The 17,451-nt window shown below is 39.8% G+C and overlaps 1 protein-coding gene across 6 annotated transcripts in view; it reads left to right on the top strand.

Annotated features, from left to right (window-relative positions):
- Nucleotides 1–17,451, top strand: part of CEP170 (centrosomal protein 170) — a 433,169-nt gene that overhangs the window by 329,726 nt on the left and 85,992 nt on the right. For 3 of the 6 annotated variants that reach the window (XM_053711143.1, XM_053711141.1, XM_053711146.1), the window contains 2 exons: nt 2,815–2,992; nt 15,613–15,786. In XM_053711143.1, coding sequence (XP_053567118.1) covers nt 2,815–2,992; nt 15,613–15,786 — 352 coding nt within the window. The remainder of the gene's footprint in view (nt 1–2,814; nt 2,993–15,612; nt 15,787–17,451) is intronic. The other 3 variants (XM_053711144.1, XM_053711142.1, XM_053711145.1) reach the window with 2 other exon arrangements.

Below are 17,451 nucleotides of genomic sequence, written 5' to 3'. Positions count from 1 at the left end.
GAGATGACTGTAGGGTGCGCACCTCACGGGACGGAGAATCCTTAGAGGTAGACGGTTTCTCTGTTTGGCCTGGGTCATAGGAGGTGGTGAGTGCCTCAGCCATTGGGGGTATAAGGGTGCCGTTTTTTCTTGTTAATCAATAGTCTGCTTTGTTAGCGCAAGCTATGGAGGATTCTGATGCATTAAAGGGTACTCTCTCTTTACCTAAGTCTAATACCTGTCTATATTGTGAGGAGGTATAATACCCAATTAGTGTTTAACTAGATTTGGGCTACGAGTTAGAATGTTTTTGTAGCTATTGCAGTTTATCCGACTCACATTAGCAGCAGTGAGAGGATTAAAGTAATAGCAGGTTTAATAACCATAGAATAGGGAGAGATGAACACAAAACTAACAAACAGTTATTTTGTGTACTAAGTGTACTCCAGTAATTATGTAACTTCACTTAGCTAAATGTAATGTTCACCTTTAAGAAAGTCTTTGTATTGGTAACGGATAAGTTGCAGTGTATACTTGACAGCAAAGATTACATGCACAGTGAAGAGGAAGTCATTAATTCATCATATCACAGGTAACTGTCAGGATAGTCAGAGAATAATAACAGATAAACTTTATAATTGCTGATTCTGGAGTTTCTCCGTCCGATGCAGAGCAACTTGTGCTACGATGCTGTGAACACTGAGCTCAGCGTTTCCCAGTCCAGATCTCGTCTGTTGATGCCGGGAGCGGAGTGAAGCAGAGCGTGTCGGCTCAGAGTGACGTCAGTCCGGGGGTGATATTCAGCGCAATAGCAACGCTGTGTAGAGCTGTAAGAGACACCGGACACACTCTGAGATGGATACTGTGCAATAAGTGCTGGCAAGTTGGGTCTTGCTAGGATTCTGATATCCTCTGCTGGTAGGTAGAGTAAAAGAGCAAACTGACGTAGGTCAATACGAGTTGCAATAACCTGAATGGATTGTAGTTAGGAGTTGATAGCAAATAGCAAGAGGAACTGCCTTCACAAGCAGAGATCTCTAACTCGGCTAATAATCAAGCAATGATTCAGGAAAAAGGTGTTCCTTTTATTAGGCACAATAGGTAGGTGGAGACTTCCATTTAAAGAAATGGTAATACATGACAGGAGGCCACGGTATACCCACCTGCTCAATTATATTCCACATGCCTTGATAAAGTAATCATGTCAAAGAAGGTTAATATGTTTGATACCACTGAGCTAGCACCCCTAGTCCTCCTGCTCTAGAGCGTTGAAAAAGGATATTTTACTGATCCTAAACTTCTTATTGCCCCCAGATGAATGTGATTATGTTATCTTAAAGGTTTTTTAAGTATGTAGCAGGTAGGGAAATGGGAGGGCTTGGAAAATGTAGAGTATTTTTGGAAGCATAGTCATTTTAATAGACTGCATCTGACCCCACCATGAAATTTTAATTTCACTCCAAGAGTAAAATGTGCTCTGAACTTAATAGAGCTGAAAAATTGTGTTTGAAAATCAGCATTGGGTCAGGTGACAGATGGATTCCTAGGTAATTTAAGAAACTGTGCTCTTGTTGCAAGGGACAAACTGATTTCAAAGAGTTAAACTCCTTACATGACAGAATGACGTTTAAAATGTCAGATTTAGAGACGTTAAAGGGACAGTCTAGTCAAAATGTAACTTTCATGATTCAGGTAGGGCATCCAATTTTAAACAACTTTGCTTTGTTCTCTTTCTATTATTTGTTGAAAGCTAAATCTAGGTAGGCTCAAACTACCGTTGAAGACTGCCTCTTATCTCAGTGCATTTTGACAGTTTTTCACAGTTAGACAACATTTTGCTCCCTCCCGTGGAGTTATTTAAGAGTCTGCACTGATTGGCTAAAATGCAAGTCTGTCAAAAGAACTGAGATAAGGGGGCAGTCAGCAGAGGCTTAGATACAGGTAATCACACAGGTAAAAAGTGTATTAAGATAACCGTGCAAAACTGGGAGATGGCTAATAAAGGGATTATCTATCTTTTTAAACAATAACAATTCTGGGGTATACTGTCCCTATAAGTAGGACATTTTTGGAACTCTTTTTAGTGCAGTTGGAATTTAAGTCATTTTTGATGATAAAGATAGGAGTACCTCATCTGCGTACATCACTGTCTTGAAATTGTGGGGCCCAATCTAGATGACAATTATCTCTTTATTCTAGTGAATATTCGCTGCAAAAATTTCCATCATTAGATAGTGTAGGAGAGAGTGGGAGCCCCTGACGCTTGCCATTTTCTACTTTGAATGGGTCTGATAGGACTCCAATAGCTCTTACTGTAAAGGAGGAATAAAGACTAAAAATATGGTTTCTAATCTTGGGGCAAAAACCAAACGACTCCAAGGTTTTTCTTAAGAAGGACCGTTCTGTGCAGTCAAATTATTTTACTGCTTTCGTTGCTACCAACACAGACTTTATCCTATTGGATTTAGCATATGAGATAAGAGTCAACTCTTGCGCGGTGTTGTCTCGGCCTGCCCTGTGGGGGACAAAACCAGCGTAGTGAACATCTAGGACATCACCTAGAATAGTATTGCTACATGCTGTAAGGATTTTCCCCAGGATTTTGACATTACTATTTCTCTGAAGAAGAGGAAACTCTCGAAAGCTTGTCTTTTACTATGTGATCTTAGTCCAATAAAAAACGTATTACTGCATACTGCAATACTATGATAGAAATATTTTTTCAGCATTTTATGTAAGACTGACTGATCTTAACACATTTTCTTTCAAGATTGTTTTTATCTGAATGACACATTGATTTCCAAAGAGTCTAATCCTTTATGCTTTATTTTGTAGGATAAGCCAGGACTTAGCTCTCATTGCACGGGAAATAAATGATGTTGCAGGGGAAATAGATTCAGTGACTTCATCTGGCACGGCACCTAGTACCACAGTAAGCACTGCAGCTACCACCCCTGGTTCAGCCATAGACACCAGGGAAGAGGTAGGGGATCTTCACGAAGAAGTACATAAGGTTCTTTCTTTTCTTTATTTCTTTTGCTTTTCACATACAAAAGCCATTTGCTTACAATTTTTGTTTTGCTTACATTTCACTTTGTCTATGTTTGCTACTGTTTGCTCTTTAACTTCATCTTTAACTGCATCCGATTTACTGGACTCTCATGGCGTTAATTAAAACGTATTACTTGTGACTGTATATTGTAACGTTTTGTATTTTTACTGCAAATAATCATTTTATATTACATTTTTGTTTGTAGGTGTTCTGTTCCAAAAACTGTTTTTTTTAGTTGCAGCAAAGGCATAAGCTAAAATACAAATGTTGCTAATGATTTTCCTTATTCTTATTCTATGGTAATGGATATTAACCAAATGCAATATTTAAAGGGACATTAAACACTAAATAAATGTTAGATAGAATGATGCATTCAAAGTTTCATTAGCTGTTAAAATATTGACAAATTAAGTGTAAAGTTTTAGTGTCTATAAAACAATGGGAGCTACCATGTTGTAACTTAGGTTACCTTCTCTGCTGTGGCCAATTAGAGACAGTTATAAATTGGTCACTAGAGTGTGCAGCCAATGGCTGTGTGCAATATAACAGTGTTCTGCACTTCCATTTCTAACAGGAACTGAAAAGCTCAAAATTTCAGAATGGAATTTCAGGAAAAGGGGACAACATAAATAATGAAATTATATTGCAGAGTTTTTATAATTTATCATTTTATAGTACCATCCCAAAGTGTTTAATGTCCCTTTAACCACTTTACTGCTATGCCATTTTCTTACCCCTGTGCCAGAGTTGGTTATGTTGTTTGGTCCATATTTTCTTTACACATATATTTCTTAAAAAAATATTTGAGTTACCCACACAAATAATGCCTTGTTTTTTTCTGCAAACCAGGCATTTTTATGTATTTTTTAAAGAAAATAACCTTTAGTTTGTAGAAATACAAAAATATGGGCCTAATGATTTAACACTCTCCAATCTGGCAGTGTTAGGTGCCTCAAAGAATTTTAGAAATGCAAATTTTATCTTGAGAGCTTTTTATTTAGCTATGGCTGTTCTGGACGTTGTTTATTTAGCTATGGCTGTTCTGGAGAGATACATGCATTGCAATATAATACTAAAAAATCCTTAAAGATTTTGCATGATTTCTTTCAATGCTGGTGAGTTTTTGATCTTAAAGTGATGGCGAATTCGCCCCAACAGTTTCACATATTACGAAAGGTCTTCTCCTAACTAGCATATCGATATGCTTATTTAGCACAAAAGTCAACTGTACTTTAATTTACCAGCGTTTTATTCACGCTACATTTCCTCATCTAATGCAGCCTCTAACTACGATTTTCTTTTAGGCTTCCTTGACTGGCAGCTGTTGTAGCCAAACGTAACCTCACCATGCGCCCCATGTAAATCAATTACTGCACGCTCCCTTGCTTGAAACTCTGCTTGTAATTTAAAATGCGCATGCCCAACCCTCTATGCTATTTACGCAACATAATCAGTTATGCTGCTTAGTATTAACAGTAAGCAGCATCACTGTTTATGTTGCACAAATAGCGTAGAAGGTTACGCATGCGCATTTTAAATTACAAGCAGAGTTCCAAGCACGGGAGCGTGCGGTAATTGATTTACATGGTGCGCATGGTAAGGCTACGATTGGCTACAACAGCTGCCAGTCAAGTAAGCCTAAACGAAAATCATAGTGAGAGACTGCATTAGATGAGGAAATGTAGCGTGAATAAAACGCTGGTAAATTAAAGTACAGTTGACTTTTGTGCTAAATAAGCATATCGATATGCTAGTTAGGAGAAGACCTTTCGTAATATGTGAAACTGTTAGGGTGAATTTACCATCACTTTAAGGCTATATGGGAAAACACAACCATATAAAATATTTTTGTTCCATTTTCATTGGTATAAATAATATATAGCAATTCAGGAGTCATTGTTTCCTATCTATTTTTAAAACCCAGATTTCTAGAACACATAAATTTTGGCTTTTTTGCCTAGATTTTTCAATAACAATTGATTATTAAATTTATAAAGATAAAATGTGTTATTTCTCCTGTTAAGTGTAGTCAGTCCACGGGTCATCCATTACTTATGGGATTATATCTCCTCCCTAACAGGAAGTGCAAGAGGATCACCCAAGCAGAGCTGCTATATAGCTCCTCCCCTCTACGTCATACCCAGTCATTCTCTTGCACCTAACTAATAGATAGGACGTGTGAGAGGACTGTGGTTATTAAAATTAGTTTTTATATCTTCAATCAAAAGTTTGTTATTTTAAACAGCACCGGAGTGTGTTGTTTTTTCTCAGGCAGCATTAGAAGAAGAATCTACCTGAGTTTATGTATGATCTTAGCGGTCGTAACTAAGATCTATTTGCTGTTCTCGGCCATTCTGAGGAGTGAGGTAACTTCAGATCAGGGGACAGCGGGCAGGGTTCACCTGCAAGGAGGTATGTTGCAGTATATTATTTTCTAAGGAATGGAATTGACTGAGAAAATACTGCTAATACCCATATGATGTAAGTGCAGCCTTAAATGCAGTAGTAGCGACTGGTATCAGGCTGATATGTATGTATGTTACACTGAGGTATTTCTGGGGAATGGAACTTCACTAAGAAAATACTGTGTACATTTAACTTATATTTGAGCCCCCACTGCAGTGTAAGCGACTAGCAGCAGGCTTATTAGTATCTTTTCATAATTTTATTTTAAAACGTTTTACTGGCATGTTAATCGTTTTTCTCTGAGGTACTTGGTGATAAAGATTTTTGGGCATTATTTTTCCACATGGCTGTCGTTATTTATGAATAAATTCAGTTTGCTGAGCTTCCCCACTGCTATAATATGAGTGGGAGGGGCCTATTTTGGCGCTTTCTTGCGCAGTAAGAATTCACTCACAGTCTTCCTATTCCTTCCTCCATGATCCAGGACGTCTCTACAGAGCCCAGGGGTCTCCAAAACTAGTTTTGAGGGAGGTAATCACTCACAGCAGACCTGTGAGACTGTGCTTTGACTGTGATAAAACGTTTTATATCTGTTATCCATTTTTGGGTATTAAGGGGTTAATCATCCATTTGCTGGTGGGTGAAATCCTTTGCTAACTTATTGCATTTATTGTGAAAATTTGGTTGCTATAACAAATTTGGTTCAAGAGCAGTTTTCAATGCCCTTCTGGCTTGGCCTCAGTTAGCAACTCTGAGGTTCATCAGGTTTCAGTCGGACAACATCACGACTGTGGCTTACATCAACCATCAGGGAGGGACAAGGAGTTCCCTAGCGATGATGGAAGTCTCAAAGATAATTCGCTGGGCAGAGTCTCACTCTTGCCACCTGTCAGCGATCCACATCCCAGGCGTGGAGAACTGGGAGGCGGATTTCCTAAGTCGCCAGACTTTTCATCCGGGGGAGTGGGAACTTCATCCGGAGGTATTTGCCCAACTGCTTCGGCGTTGGGGCAAACCAGATCTGGATCTCATGGCGTCTCGCCAGAACGCCAAGCTTCCTTGTTACGGATCCAGGTCCAGGGACCCGGGAGCGGTACTGATAGATGCTCTGACAGCACCTTGGGTCTTCAACATGGCTTATGTGTTTCCACCCTTCCCGATGCTTCCTCGATTGATTGCCAGGATCAAACAGGAGAGAGCATCGGTGATTCTAATAGCGCCTGCGTGGCCACGCAGGACCTGGTATGCAGATCTAGTGGACATGTCGTCCTGTCCACCATGGTCTCTGCCTCTGAGACAGGACCTTCTGATTCAGGGTCCTTTCAAACATCCAAATCTAATTTCTCTGAGGCTGACTGCATGGAGATTGAACGCTTGATTCTATCAAAGCGTGGATTCTCGGAGTCAGTGATTGATACCTTAATACAGGCTAGGAAACCTGTTACCAGGAAAATTTACCATAAAATATGGCGTAAATACTTGCATTGGTGCGAATCCAAGAGTTACTCATGGAGTAAGGTTAGGATTCCTAGGATATTGTCTTTTCTACAAGAAGGTTTAGAAAAGGGTTTATCTGCTAGTTCGTTAAAGGGACAGATCTCAGCTCTGTCCATCCTTTTACACAAACGTCTGTCAGAAGTTCCAGACGTTCAGGCTTTTTGTCAGGCTTTGGCCAGGATTAAGCCTGTGTTTAAAACTGTTGCTCCGCCGTGGAGCTTAAACTTAGTTCTTAACGTTTTACAGGGTGTTCCGTTTGAACCCCTTCATTCCATTGATATCAAGCTGTTATCTTGGAAAGTTCTGTTTTTAATGGCTATTTCCTCGGCTCAAAGAGTCTCTGAGTTATCGGCCTTACATTGTGATTCTCCTTATCTGATTTTTCATTCAGACAAGGTAGTTATGCGTACTAAACCTGGGTTCTTACCTAAGGTAGTCACTAACAGGAATATCAATCAAGAGATTGTTGTTCCATCATTGTGTCCTAATCCTTCTTCAAAGAAGGAACGACTTCTGCACAATCTGGACGTCGTCCGTGCCCTGAAATTTTATTTGCAGGCAACTAAAGATTTTCGCCAAACTTCTTCCCTGTTTGTCGTTTATTCTGGACAGAGGAGAGGTCAAAAAGCTTCGGCTACCTCTCTCTCTTTCTGGCTTCGTAGCATAATACGTTTAGCCTATGAGACTGCTGGACAGCAGCCTCCTGAAAGAATTACAGCTCATTCTACTAGAGCTGTGGCTTCCACTTGGGCCTTTAAAAATGAGGCCTCTGTTGAACAGATTTGCAAGGCTGCAACTTGGTCTTCACTTCACACCTTTTCGAAATTTTACAAATTTGACACTTTTGCTTCTTCGGAGGCTGTTTTTGGGAGAAAGGTTCTTCAGGCAGTGGTTCCTTCCGTGTAAAGATCCTGCCTGTCCCTCCCGTCATCCGTGTACTTTTAGCTTTGGTATTGGTATCCCATAAGTAATGGATGACCCGTGGACTGACTACACTTAACAGGAGAAAACATAATTTATGCTTACCTGATAAATTCCTTTCTCCTGTAGTGTAGTCAGTCCACGGCCCGCCCTGTTTTTACGGCAGGTCTAAATTTTAAATTAAACTCCAGTCACCACTGCACCCTATAGTTTCTCCTTTCTCGTTTGGTTTCGGTCGAATGACTGGGTATGACGTAGAGGGGAGGAGCTATATAGCAGCTCTGCTTGGGTGATCCTCTTGCACTTCCTGTTAGGGAGGAGATATAATCCCATAAGTAATGGATGACTCGTGGACTGACTACACTACAGGAGAAAGGAATTTATCAGGTAAGCATAAATTATGTTTTTTTGCATTATGCACCATCTTGCAATATATATATAACAAACATATAGACTTTTTTTGTTGTTGTCATTTTAAATGGTGGTTTGCAGTCAATAAAATTATGTTTTCAAGCTGGCAAATTGTTTACCAGTGAGTATAGTTTGACAAAATTCATGTGATAAGTATACTGTAATGTAGGAAATGAGGTCATTAGGACATTCATGTTGGAGGCTCCAGCAGTAGTCTGCCCCATCTGCCTTTATACCTTTGCTCCATCACCTTTATATACTGATGGAACCTCTCACTAAAATCACCAAGATTATCTGAAAACCTGTCTATGGAGAAAGTGTACCTTTATGCTCATATTAGCACCCACATTTTTAAAGTTTGCAAGCATGTTTTGCACCAAGTCTTCATAATTGTCTGCTTTGTGACAACTAAGACATAACTGCACCAAGCAGAAGCTTCAACATCATTCATACATTTTGTGAAATTAATTGTTTTTAAGGAATTTGAGGACCATGAAAAATTCCTAATTTTAGTTTTTAAAAACTTAGTCCAAGGAACAATCTACAAATTGCTTCATCAGTCCATGCTTGAAATCGAGTGGTGGAAGAATGATTTTTTTTTCTCTGTCAACTAATGGCTCATTAATGATGTTTGCTGCACCTACAGTTATGTCTTCCCTTGAAGGCCATGTCACTCTTTTCCAATGCTCTTGCTTTGCCCTACTATCCCACAGGCAGATGAAACATGGGTACTTTGTGTATCAACTTTTACTACCCAAGCAAGAAGTTCACCATCTTTAGATCAACACAAATAGACCACTGCTGCTTACGAAAGCAGAGCATCTACAAGACCATTTTGATATTTTCATATTCTTTTTTAAGTTTTGTTGAGTGACCAATTGGAAGAGATGCATAGCGGTTACCCTTGTGCAATAAAACACATTATTTTCAATGGATAAACTTTCAACAATGTTAAAGATAAGATTAAATTAAAGATGACATAAGATAAAAACAATGTTACAGAGTAAAAAAGACAGACCAAACCCTTTTGTATATGGCAGCAGCCATAGGTCTTATTTGGGGTAAAATCATAATTTGAAGGGTACCCATTATCTCAAAATCTAGAGCCAATTCAGTTAAACTGAAGTCATTTTTGGATTCAGCACCCCAAAAATATCCTAAACTCATTCAAACGTCCTTGGCAACTAAAAAAAAAAGTTTTTAGTTGGCCCGTGTAATTACTTCCTTATACCTTTTTAATTTAATGCCTACTTTCAGGTAGATATGTGCGATTCGTTTCGGATCGATTCGGCAAATTCGGATCAAACCGAATTTCCGAATTAAAATATTGCTGAATTTACCGAATAAATTCCGAATTACTTCGGATTTATTCGGGAAATTCGGATGGCCATGGATTACACTACTATTGTACAGTATAAATCTAATCCCACCTAACACTTACCGAAATTCCGAATCGAACCGAATCCAGAAGAATTTAGTACATAATACTAGTCTAATCCCACCTAACACTTACCGAAATTCCGAATTTCCGAATCGAACCGAATCCAGACGAATTTATTCGAATCCGACACAAATCCGAACCGAATTTATTCGAATCCGAATGAATCCGAAACAAATCCGAACCGAATTGATTCAAATTTTTCAGAATTCGAATCGCTCCGAACCGAAATTCGAAAAAATCTGAATCGTTCCGAACTGAATTTTTTCGCCATGCACATGTCTACTTTCAGGCCACTATTAGACATAAAAGTAGTGTATAAAGTGCATATTGCAGAAATAAACTAGATTAAAAAAGTAAATAAGGTATTTACAAGATGTGGGCTGTGCTCATATTTTATTCAAGTACTTGATTACAAAGTACTACAGTATTTTGCTGCAAAACTAGAAGCTAACACCCAAAGGGACAGTCTAGTCAAAATTAAACTTGAATGATTCAGATAGGGCATGCAATTTTAACAACTTTCCAATTTACTTTTATCATCAAATTTGCTTTCCATGTGGAAATCTAAACCTAAGTAAGCTCATATGCTTATTTTGAAGCCGTTTAACTGCCTCTTATCTTAGTGTATTTTGACAGTTTTTCACAGATAGACAGCACTAGTTTATGTGTGTCATATTGATAATTGTGCTCACTCCCATGAAGTTATTTATGAGTCAGCACTGATTAGCTAAAATGCAAGTCTGTCAAAAGAACCTAAAGATAAGGGGACAGTCTGCATAGGCTTAGATACAAGGTAATCACAGAGTTAAAAGTATATAAATATAACCGTGTTGGTTATGCAAAACTGGAGAATGGGTAATAAAGGGATTATCCATATTTTCTCCAACATAGGTGTGTCCGGTCCACGGCGTCATCCTTACTTGTGGGATATTCTCTTCCCCAACAGGAAATGGCAAAGAGCCCAGCAAAGCTGGTCACATGATCCCTCCTAGGCTCCGCCTACCCCAGTCATTCTCTTTGCCGTTGTACAGGCAACATCTCCACGGAGATGGCTTAGAGTTTTTTAGTGTTTAACTGTAGTTTTTATTATTCAATCAAGAGTTTGTTATTTTAAAATAGTGCTGGTATGTACTATTTACTCAGAAACAGAAAAGAGATGAAGATTTCTGTTTGTATGAGGAAAATGATTTTAGCACCATAACTAAAATCCATGGCTGTTCCACACAGGACTGTTGAGAGCAATTAACTTCAGTTGGGGGAACAGTGTGCAGTCTCTTACTGCTTGAGGTATGACACATTCTAACAAGACGATGTAATGCTGGAAGCTGTCATTTTCCCTATGGGATCCGGTAAGCCATGTTTATTAAGATAGTAAATAAGGGCTTCACAAGGGCTTATTAAGACTGTAGACTTTTTCTGGGCTAAATCGATTCATTATTAACACATATTTAGCCTTGAGGAATCATTTATTCTGGGTATTTTGATATGATTATATCGGCAGGCACTGTTTTAGACACCTTATTCTTTAGGGGCTTTCCCTAATCATAGTCAGAGCCTCATTTTCGCGCCGGTATGGCGCACTTGTTTTTGAGGACAGCATGGCATGCAGCTGCATGTGTGTGGAGCTCTGATACATAGAAAAGTCTTTCTGAAGGCATCATTTGGTATCGTATTCCCCTTTGGGCTTGGTTGGGTCTCAGCAAAGCAGATTCCAGGGACTGTAAAGGGGTTAAATATAAAAACGGCTCCGGTTCCGTTATTTTAAGGGTTAAAGCTTCCAAATTTGGTGTGCAATACTTTTAAGGCTTTAAGACACTGTGGTGAAATTTTGGTGAATTTTGAACAATTCCTTCATACTTTTTCGCAATTGCAGTAATAAAGTGTGTTTAGTTTAAAATTTAAAGTGACAGTAACGGTTTTATTTTAAAACGTTTTTTGTGCTTTGTTATCAAGTTTATGCCTGTTTAACATGTCTGAACTACCAGATAGATTGTGTTCTGACTGTGGGGAAACCAAGGTTCCTTCTCATTTAACTATATGTATTTTATGTCATAAAAAAATTTAGTAAAAATGATGCCCAAGATGATTCCTCAAGTGAGGGGAGTAAGCATGGTACTGCATCATCCCCTCCTTCGTCTACACCAGTCTTGCCCATACAGGAGGCCCCTAGTACATCTAGTGCGCCAATACTCCTTACTATGCAACATTTAACGGCTGTAATGGATAATTCTATCAAAAACATTTTAGCCAATATGCCCACTTATCAGCGAAAGCGCGACTGCTCTGTTTTAGAAAATTCTGTAGAGCATGAGAACGCTGATGATATGGTTTCTGAAGGGCCCCTACACCAGTCTGAGGGGGCCAGGGAGGTTTTGTCTGAGGGAGAAATTTCAGATTCAGGAAACATTTCTCAACAAGCTGAACCTGATGTGATTACTTTTAAATTTAAGTTGGAACATCTCCGCGCTCTGCTTAAGGAGGTGTTATCCAATTTGGATGATTGTGATTATCTGGTCATTCCAGAACCACTATGTAAAATGGAAAAGTTCTTAGAGGCCCCGGGGCCCCCCGAAGCTTTTCCTATATCCAAGCGGGTGGCGTACATTGTTAGTAAAGAATGGGACAGGCCCGGTATACCTTTAGTACCTCCCCCCATATTTATAAAATTGTTTTCCTATAGTCGACCCCAGAAAGGACTGATGGCAGACAGTCCCCAAGGTCGAGGGGGCGGTTTCTACTCTACACAAGCGCGCCACTATACCCATAGAAGATAGTTGTGCTTTCCAAGATCCTATGGATAAAAAATTAGAAGGTCTGCTAAAGATGTTTGTTCAGCAAGGTTCCCTTCTACAACCAATTGCATGCATTGTCCCTGTCACTGCAGCCGCGTGTTTCTAGTTTGATGAGCTAGGAAAGACGATTATTAGTATTTCTTCTTCTTATGAGGAGATTATGGACAGAATTCATGCTCTTAAATTGGCTAATTCTTTCACCCTAGACGCCACCTTGCAATTGGCTAGGTTAGCGGCGAAAAAATTCTGGGTTTGCTATTGTGGCGCAGAGCGCTTTGGTTAAAATCTTGGGCAGCGGATGCGTCTTCCAAGAACAAATTGCTTGACATTCCTTTCAAGGGGAAAACACTCTTTGGCCCTGACTTGAAAGAGATTATCTCTGATATCACTGGGGGCAAGGGCCACGCCCTTCCTCAGGATAGGTCTTTTTAGAAATGAGGATTTTTCTGACAGAAGCCAGAAAAACAAAACTTCTAGACTCTTGTCGGATACTTCATTCCGTTCCTCTTCCTTCCATAGCGCAGTGCATGGAAGTGATAGGTTTGATGGTAGCGGCAATGGACATAGTTCCTTTTGTGCGCATTCATCTAAGACCATTACAACTGTTCATGCTCAGTCAGTGGAATGGGGACTATTCAGACTTGTCTCCGAAGATACAAGTAAATCAGAGGACCAGAGACTCATTCCGTTGGTGGCTGTCCCTGGACAACCTGTCACAAGGGATGACCTTCCGCAGACCAGAGTGGGTCATTGTCACGACCGACGCCAGTCTGATGGGCTGGGGCGCGGTCTGGGGATCCCTGAAAGCTCAGGGTCTTTGGTCTCGGGTAGAATCTCTTCTACCGATAAATATTCTGGAACTGAGAGCGATATTCAATGCTCTCAAAGCTTGGCCTCAGCTAGCGAGGGCCAAGTTCATACATCAACCATCAGGGGGGAACAAGGAGTTCCCTAGCGATGGAAGAAGTGACCAAAATCATTCTATGGGCGGAGTCTCACTCCTGCCACCTGTCTGCTATCCACATCCCAGGAGTGGAAAATTGGGAAGCGGATTTTCTGAGTCGTCAGACATTGCATCCGGGGGAGTGGGAACTCCATCCGGAAATCTTTGCCCAAGTCACTCAACCGTGGGGCATTCCAGACATGGATCTGATGGCCTCTCGTCAGAACTTCAGAGTTCCTTACTACGGGTACAGATCCAGGGATCCCAAGGCGGCTCTAGTGGATGCACTAGTAGCACCTTGGACCTTCAAACTAGCTTATGTGTTCCCGCCGTTTCCTCTCATCCCCAGGCCGGTAGCCAGGAGGAGAGGGCGTCGGTGATTTTGATAGCTCCTGCGTGGCCACGCAGGACTTGGTATGCAGATCTGGTGAATATGTCATCGGCTCCACCATGGAAGCTACCTTTGAGACGAGACCTTCTTGTTCTAGGTCCGTTCGACCCACTCCAGCTGACTGCTTGGAGATTGAACGCTTGATCTTATCAAAGCGAGGGTTCTCAGATTCTGTTATTAATACTCTTGTTCAGGCCTGAAAGCCTGTAACCAGAAAAATTACCACATAATTTGGTATATCTGTTGGTGTGAATCTGCAGGATTCCCTTGGGACAAGGTTAAGATTCCTAAGAGTCTATCCTTCCTTCGAGAAGGATTGGAAAAAGGATTATCTGCAATTTCCTTGATGGGACAGATTTCTGCCTTGTCTGTGTTACTTCACAAAAAGCTGGCAACTGTGCCAGATGTTCTAGCCTTTGTTCAGGCTCTGGTTAGAATCAAGCCTGTTTACAAAATTTTGACTCCTCCTTGGAGTCTCAACCTAGTTCTTTCAGTTCTTCAGGGGGTTCCGTTTGAACCCTTACATTCCGTTGATATTAAGTTATTATCTTGGAAAGTTTTGTTTTTGGTTGCAATTTCTTCTGCTAGAAGAGTTTCAGAATTATCTGCTCTGCAGTGTTCTTCTCCTTATCTGGTGTTCCATGCAGATAAGGTGGTTTTGCGTACTAAACCTGGTTTTCTTCCAAAAGTTGTTTCTAACAAAAACATTAACCAGGAGATAGTTGTGCCTTCTTTGTGTCCTAATCCAGTTTCAAAGAAGGAACGTTTGTTGCACAACTTGGATGTAGTTCGTGCTCTCAAATTTTACTTAGCAGCTACTAAGGATTTCAGACAAACTTTGTCTTTGTTTGTTGTTTATTCTGGTAAACGGAGAGGTCAAAGAGCAACTTCTACCTCTCTCTCCTTCTGGATTAAAAGCATTATCCGATTGGCTTATGAGACTGCCGGACGGCAGCCTCCTGAAAGAATCACAGCTCACTCCACTAGGGCTGTGGCTTCCACATGGGCCTTCAAGAACGAGGCTTCTGTTGATCAGATATGTAAGGCAGCGACTTGGTCTTCACTGCACACTTTTTCTAAATTTTACAAATTTGATACTTTTGCTTCTTCTGAGGCTATTTTTGGGAGAAAGGTTTTGCAAGCCGTGGTGCCTTCCATTTAGGTGACCTGATTTGCTCCCTCCCTTCATCCGTGTCCTAAAGCTTTGGTATTGGTTCCCACAAGTAAGGATGACGCCGTGGACCGGACACACCTATGTTGGAGAAAACAGAATTTATGTTTACCTGATAAATTACTTTCTCCAACGGTGTGTCCGGTCCACGGCCCGCCCTGGTTTTTTTAATCAGGTCTGATAATTTATTTTCTTTAACTACAGTCACCACGGTAACATATGGTTTCTCCTATGCAAATATTCCTCCTTAACGTCGGTCGAATGACTGGGGTAGGCGGAGCCTAGGAGGGATCATGTGACCAGCTTTGCTGGGCTCTTTGCCATTTCCTGTTGGGGAAGAGAATATCCCACAAGTAAGGATGACGCCGTGGACCGGACACACCGTTGGAGAAAGTAATTTATCAGGTAAACATAAATTCTGTTTTTAAACAATCAAAACTCTGGTGTATACTGTCCTTTTAACTTCTATTTGTTTAATAATGAGCTGTTCACTTTTTATCAGATTAATCTTTGTGCTGCCTTTTCTAAAGAAATGTGTTTATCTTTGTTACATATCATGAAATAGTTTTTGATGTTTTAAGATACTTATTTAATCTTTTCTTGACCAGCTGGTTGATCGGGTCTTTGATGAGAGTCTGAATTTTAGAAAAATTCCGCCATCAAATCATGCTAGAACAGCTGAAGTGACTAACAGAACTATTGATGCAAAACCTCCACTGATAGAAACTCCTCAACCTCATCCTCAAGCAATTACAAGGAGGAAAACATGGAGCAGAGATGAGGTATTTTTTTATTTTATTTTTAAATATAGTGACATTTTAAGGGATAAAAATACTTCTAAATAAAACATTTAAATTTTAAGTACATTGTATAATGTTTTATTATTTCTTTCTATGTTTAAAGGGATATGAAACATGAATCGTTTAGTATTACTAAATTCTTTCTTTTGGTGAATTGGGTCCTGCAACATCTCCTGCCAAATTCACTGCTTTCTGTGGCATTTGTATTCTGTCTAAGTCTCTGTTTTGGTATGTGTCTGTAGTATGTGACATAAGTTATGTTAAATAACAAACTTGAAGTGTATATACTCACATGTGTGTTTTGCATCAATGACCAACAGGTGTTCCAAATCAGTATAACAGATGCCTATAAAAGGCCATAGTACTAGTAAATACTTAGGTATCTGATGACGGCTTAGGCCGAAACGCGTCATACCACTTGTCCTGTACTTGCAAGTATTTTTTATTGTTTTTATGTGCTGCTTATTACATTCAAAATAAATGCTTTAAGTGCTTTTCCTGTGCATCCCTTTTTTTCGTTTCGAATTTCTGTATAAGTTATGTATTTACTTTGTTGATATCTTTTCTTTTAGCTATGTGATGTTCAAACCTTGTCAATACAAAAATGTATAAGTTAACTAATGGTATAACCTCAGCCTCCTCCAAATTCTATTGTCTGTTTATTTTAACTTATCTCAACTTGAATTAAATTATTACCAATTGGCCTTTTGACTGTCTTTGATCATGTCATTAACTAATTTATTGGAATCAACTGAATGCTCTGTCCTATAAATCTAACACTTCTATAGGGTAGCATTGCTGGGGTTAGATAGTATTATTGTAACATCATTTGTTCCCATCCCTTAAGTGAACATTTATAAGTGAGGCATTAACAATTGGGCAAAATAATTATACAAAAATGACAACAAGGATTGGACAAGGGTTAAGGCAAGTTATGTTGTAATACTGTGTTTTATCCACTAATTCCCTCTTTTTTGTAAAAATGCTCCAATATCTTCATATTCCTTTTTGCTAACTTTTGTCTCTATAACAAACTACTTTATTCAATTACTCCTTCCTTCTCACCACCTGCACTGTTCATTAGCCCATCTCTCTTAACCTCACCTTACTTTTGTATTCATGAACTTCACACATTCCTAAAGACTCTCTCTCCCCCTTGTACCTCATCCCCAAAACAGTCTCATTACTGCAAATCTGCATCTCATCTCATGTCACTCTCCCTCTTGCTTATACTAGCTGTTGTTGACATCTCCCCTAATCCTTGTTCCCAACAACTTCCTAGCCTTGCACATCCATGTGTGCCTTTCAATTGAAAACTAAACTCTGGTAATCTCATTCCTCTTGCATCTAGAGCTACCACCCCTTCACTTGTGCACTCTATTCATGACCTCTTCATCTCCAACTCTCTTAACCTTCTGCCTCTCACAAAAACCTGGCTTTCTCCTTTAGACACAGCTTCCACTGCTGCACTGTCACATGGGGGTCTCCACTTCAGCCACACTCCTAGGTCTGATAATAGACAAGGAGGTGGTGTAGGTATTTTACTTTCCTCTCGTGGCACCTTTCAACAAATACAGCCATTCTTTTCCCTCACATTTTCCTCATTTGAAGCACACATAATTTGCTTATTCTCTCCCCTCTCTATAC

This window comes from Bombina bombina, chromosome 4 (assembly GCF_027579735.1).
Source record: "Bombina bombina isolate aBomBom1 chromosome 4, aBomBom1.pri, whole genome shotgun sequence".
In the NCBI taxonomy this organism is placed as follows: Eukaryota; Metazoa; Chordata; class Amphibia; order Anura; family Bombinatoridae; genus Bombina; species Bombina bombina.
This window is presented reverse-complemented; position numbering and strand designations above follow the sequence as displayed.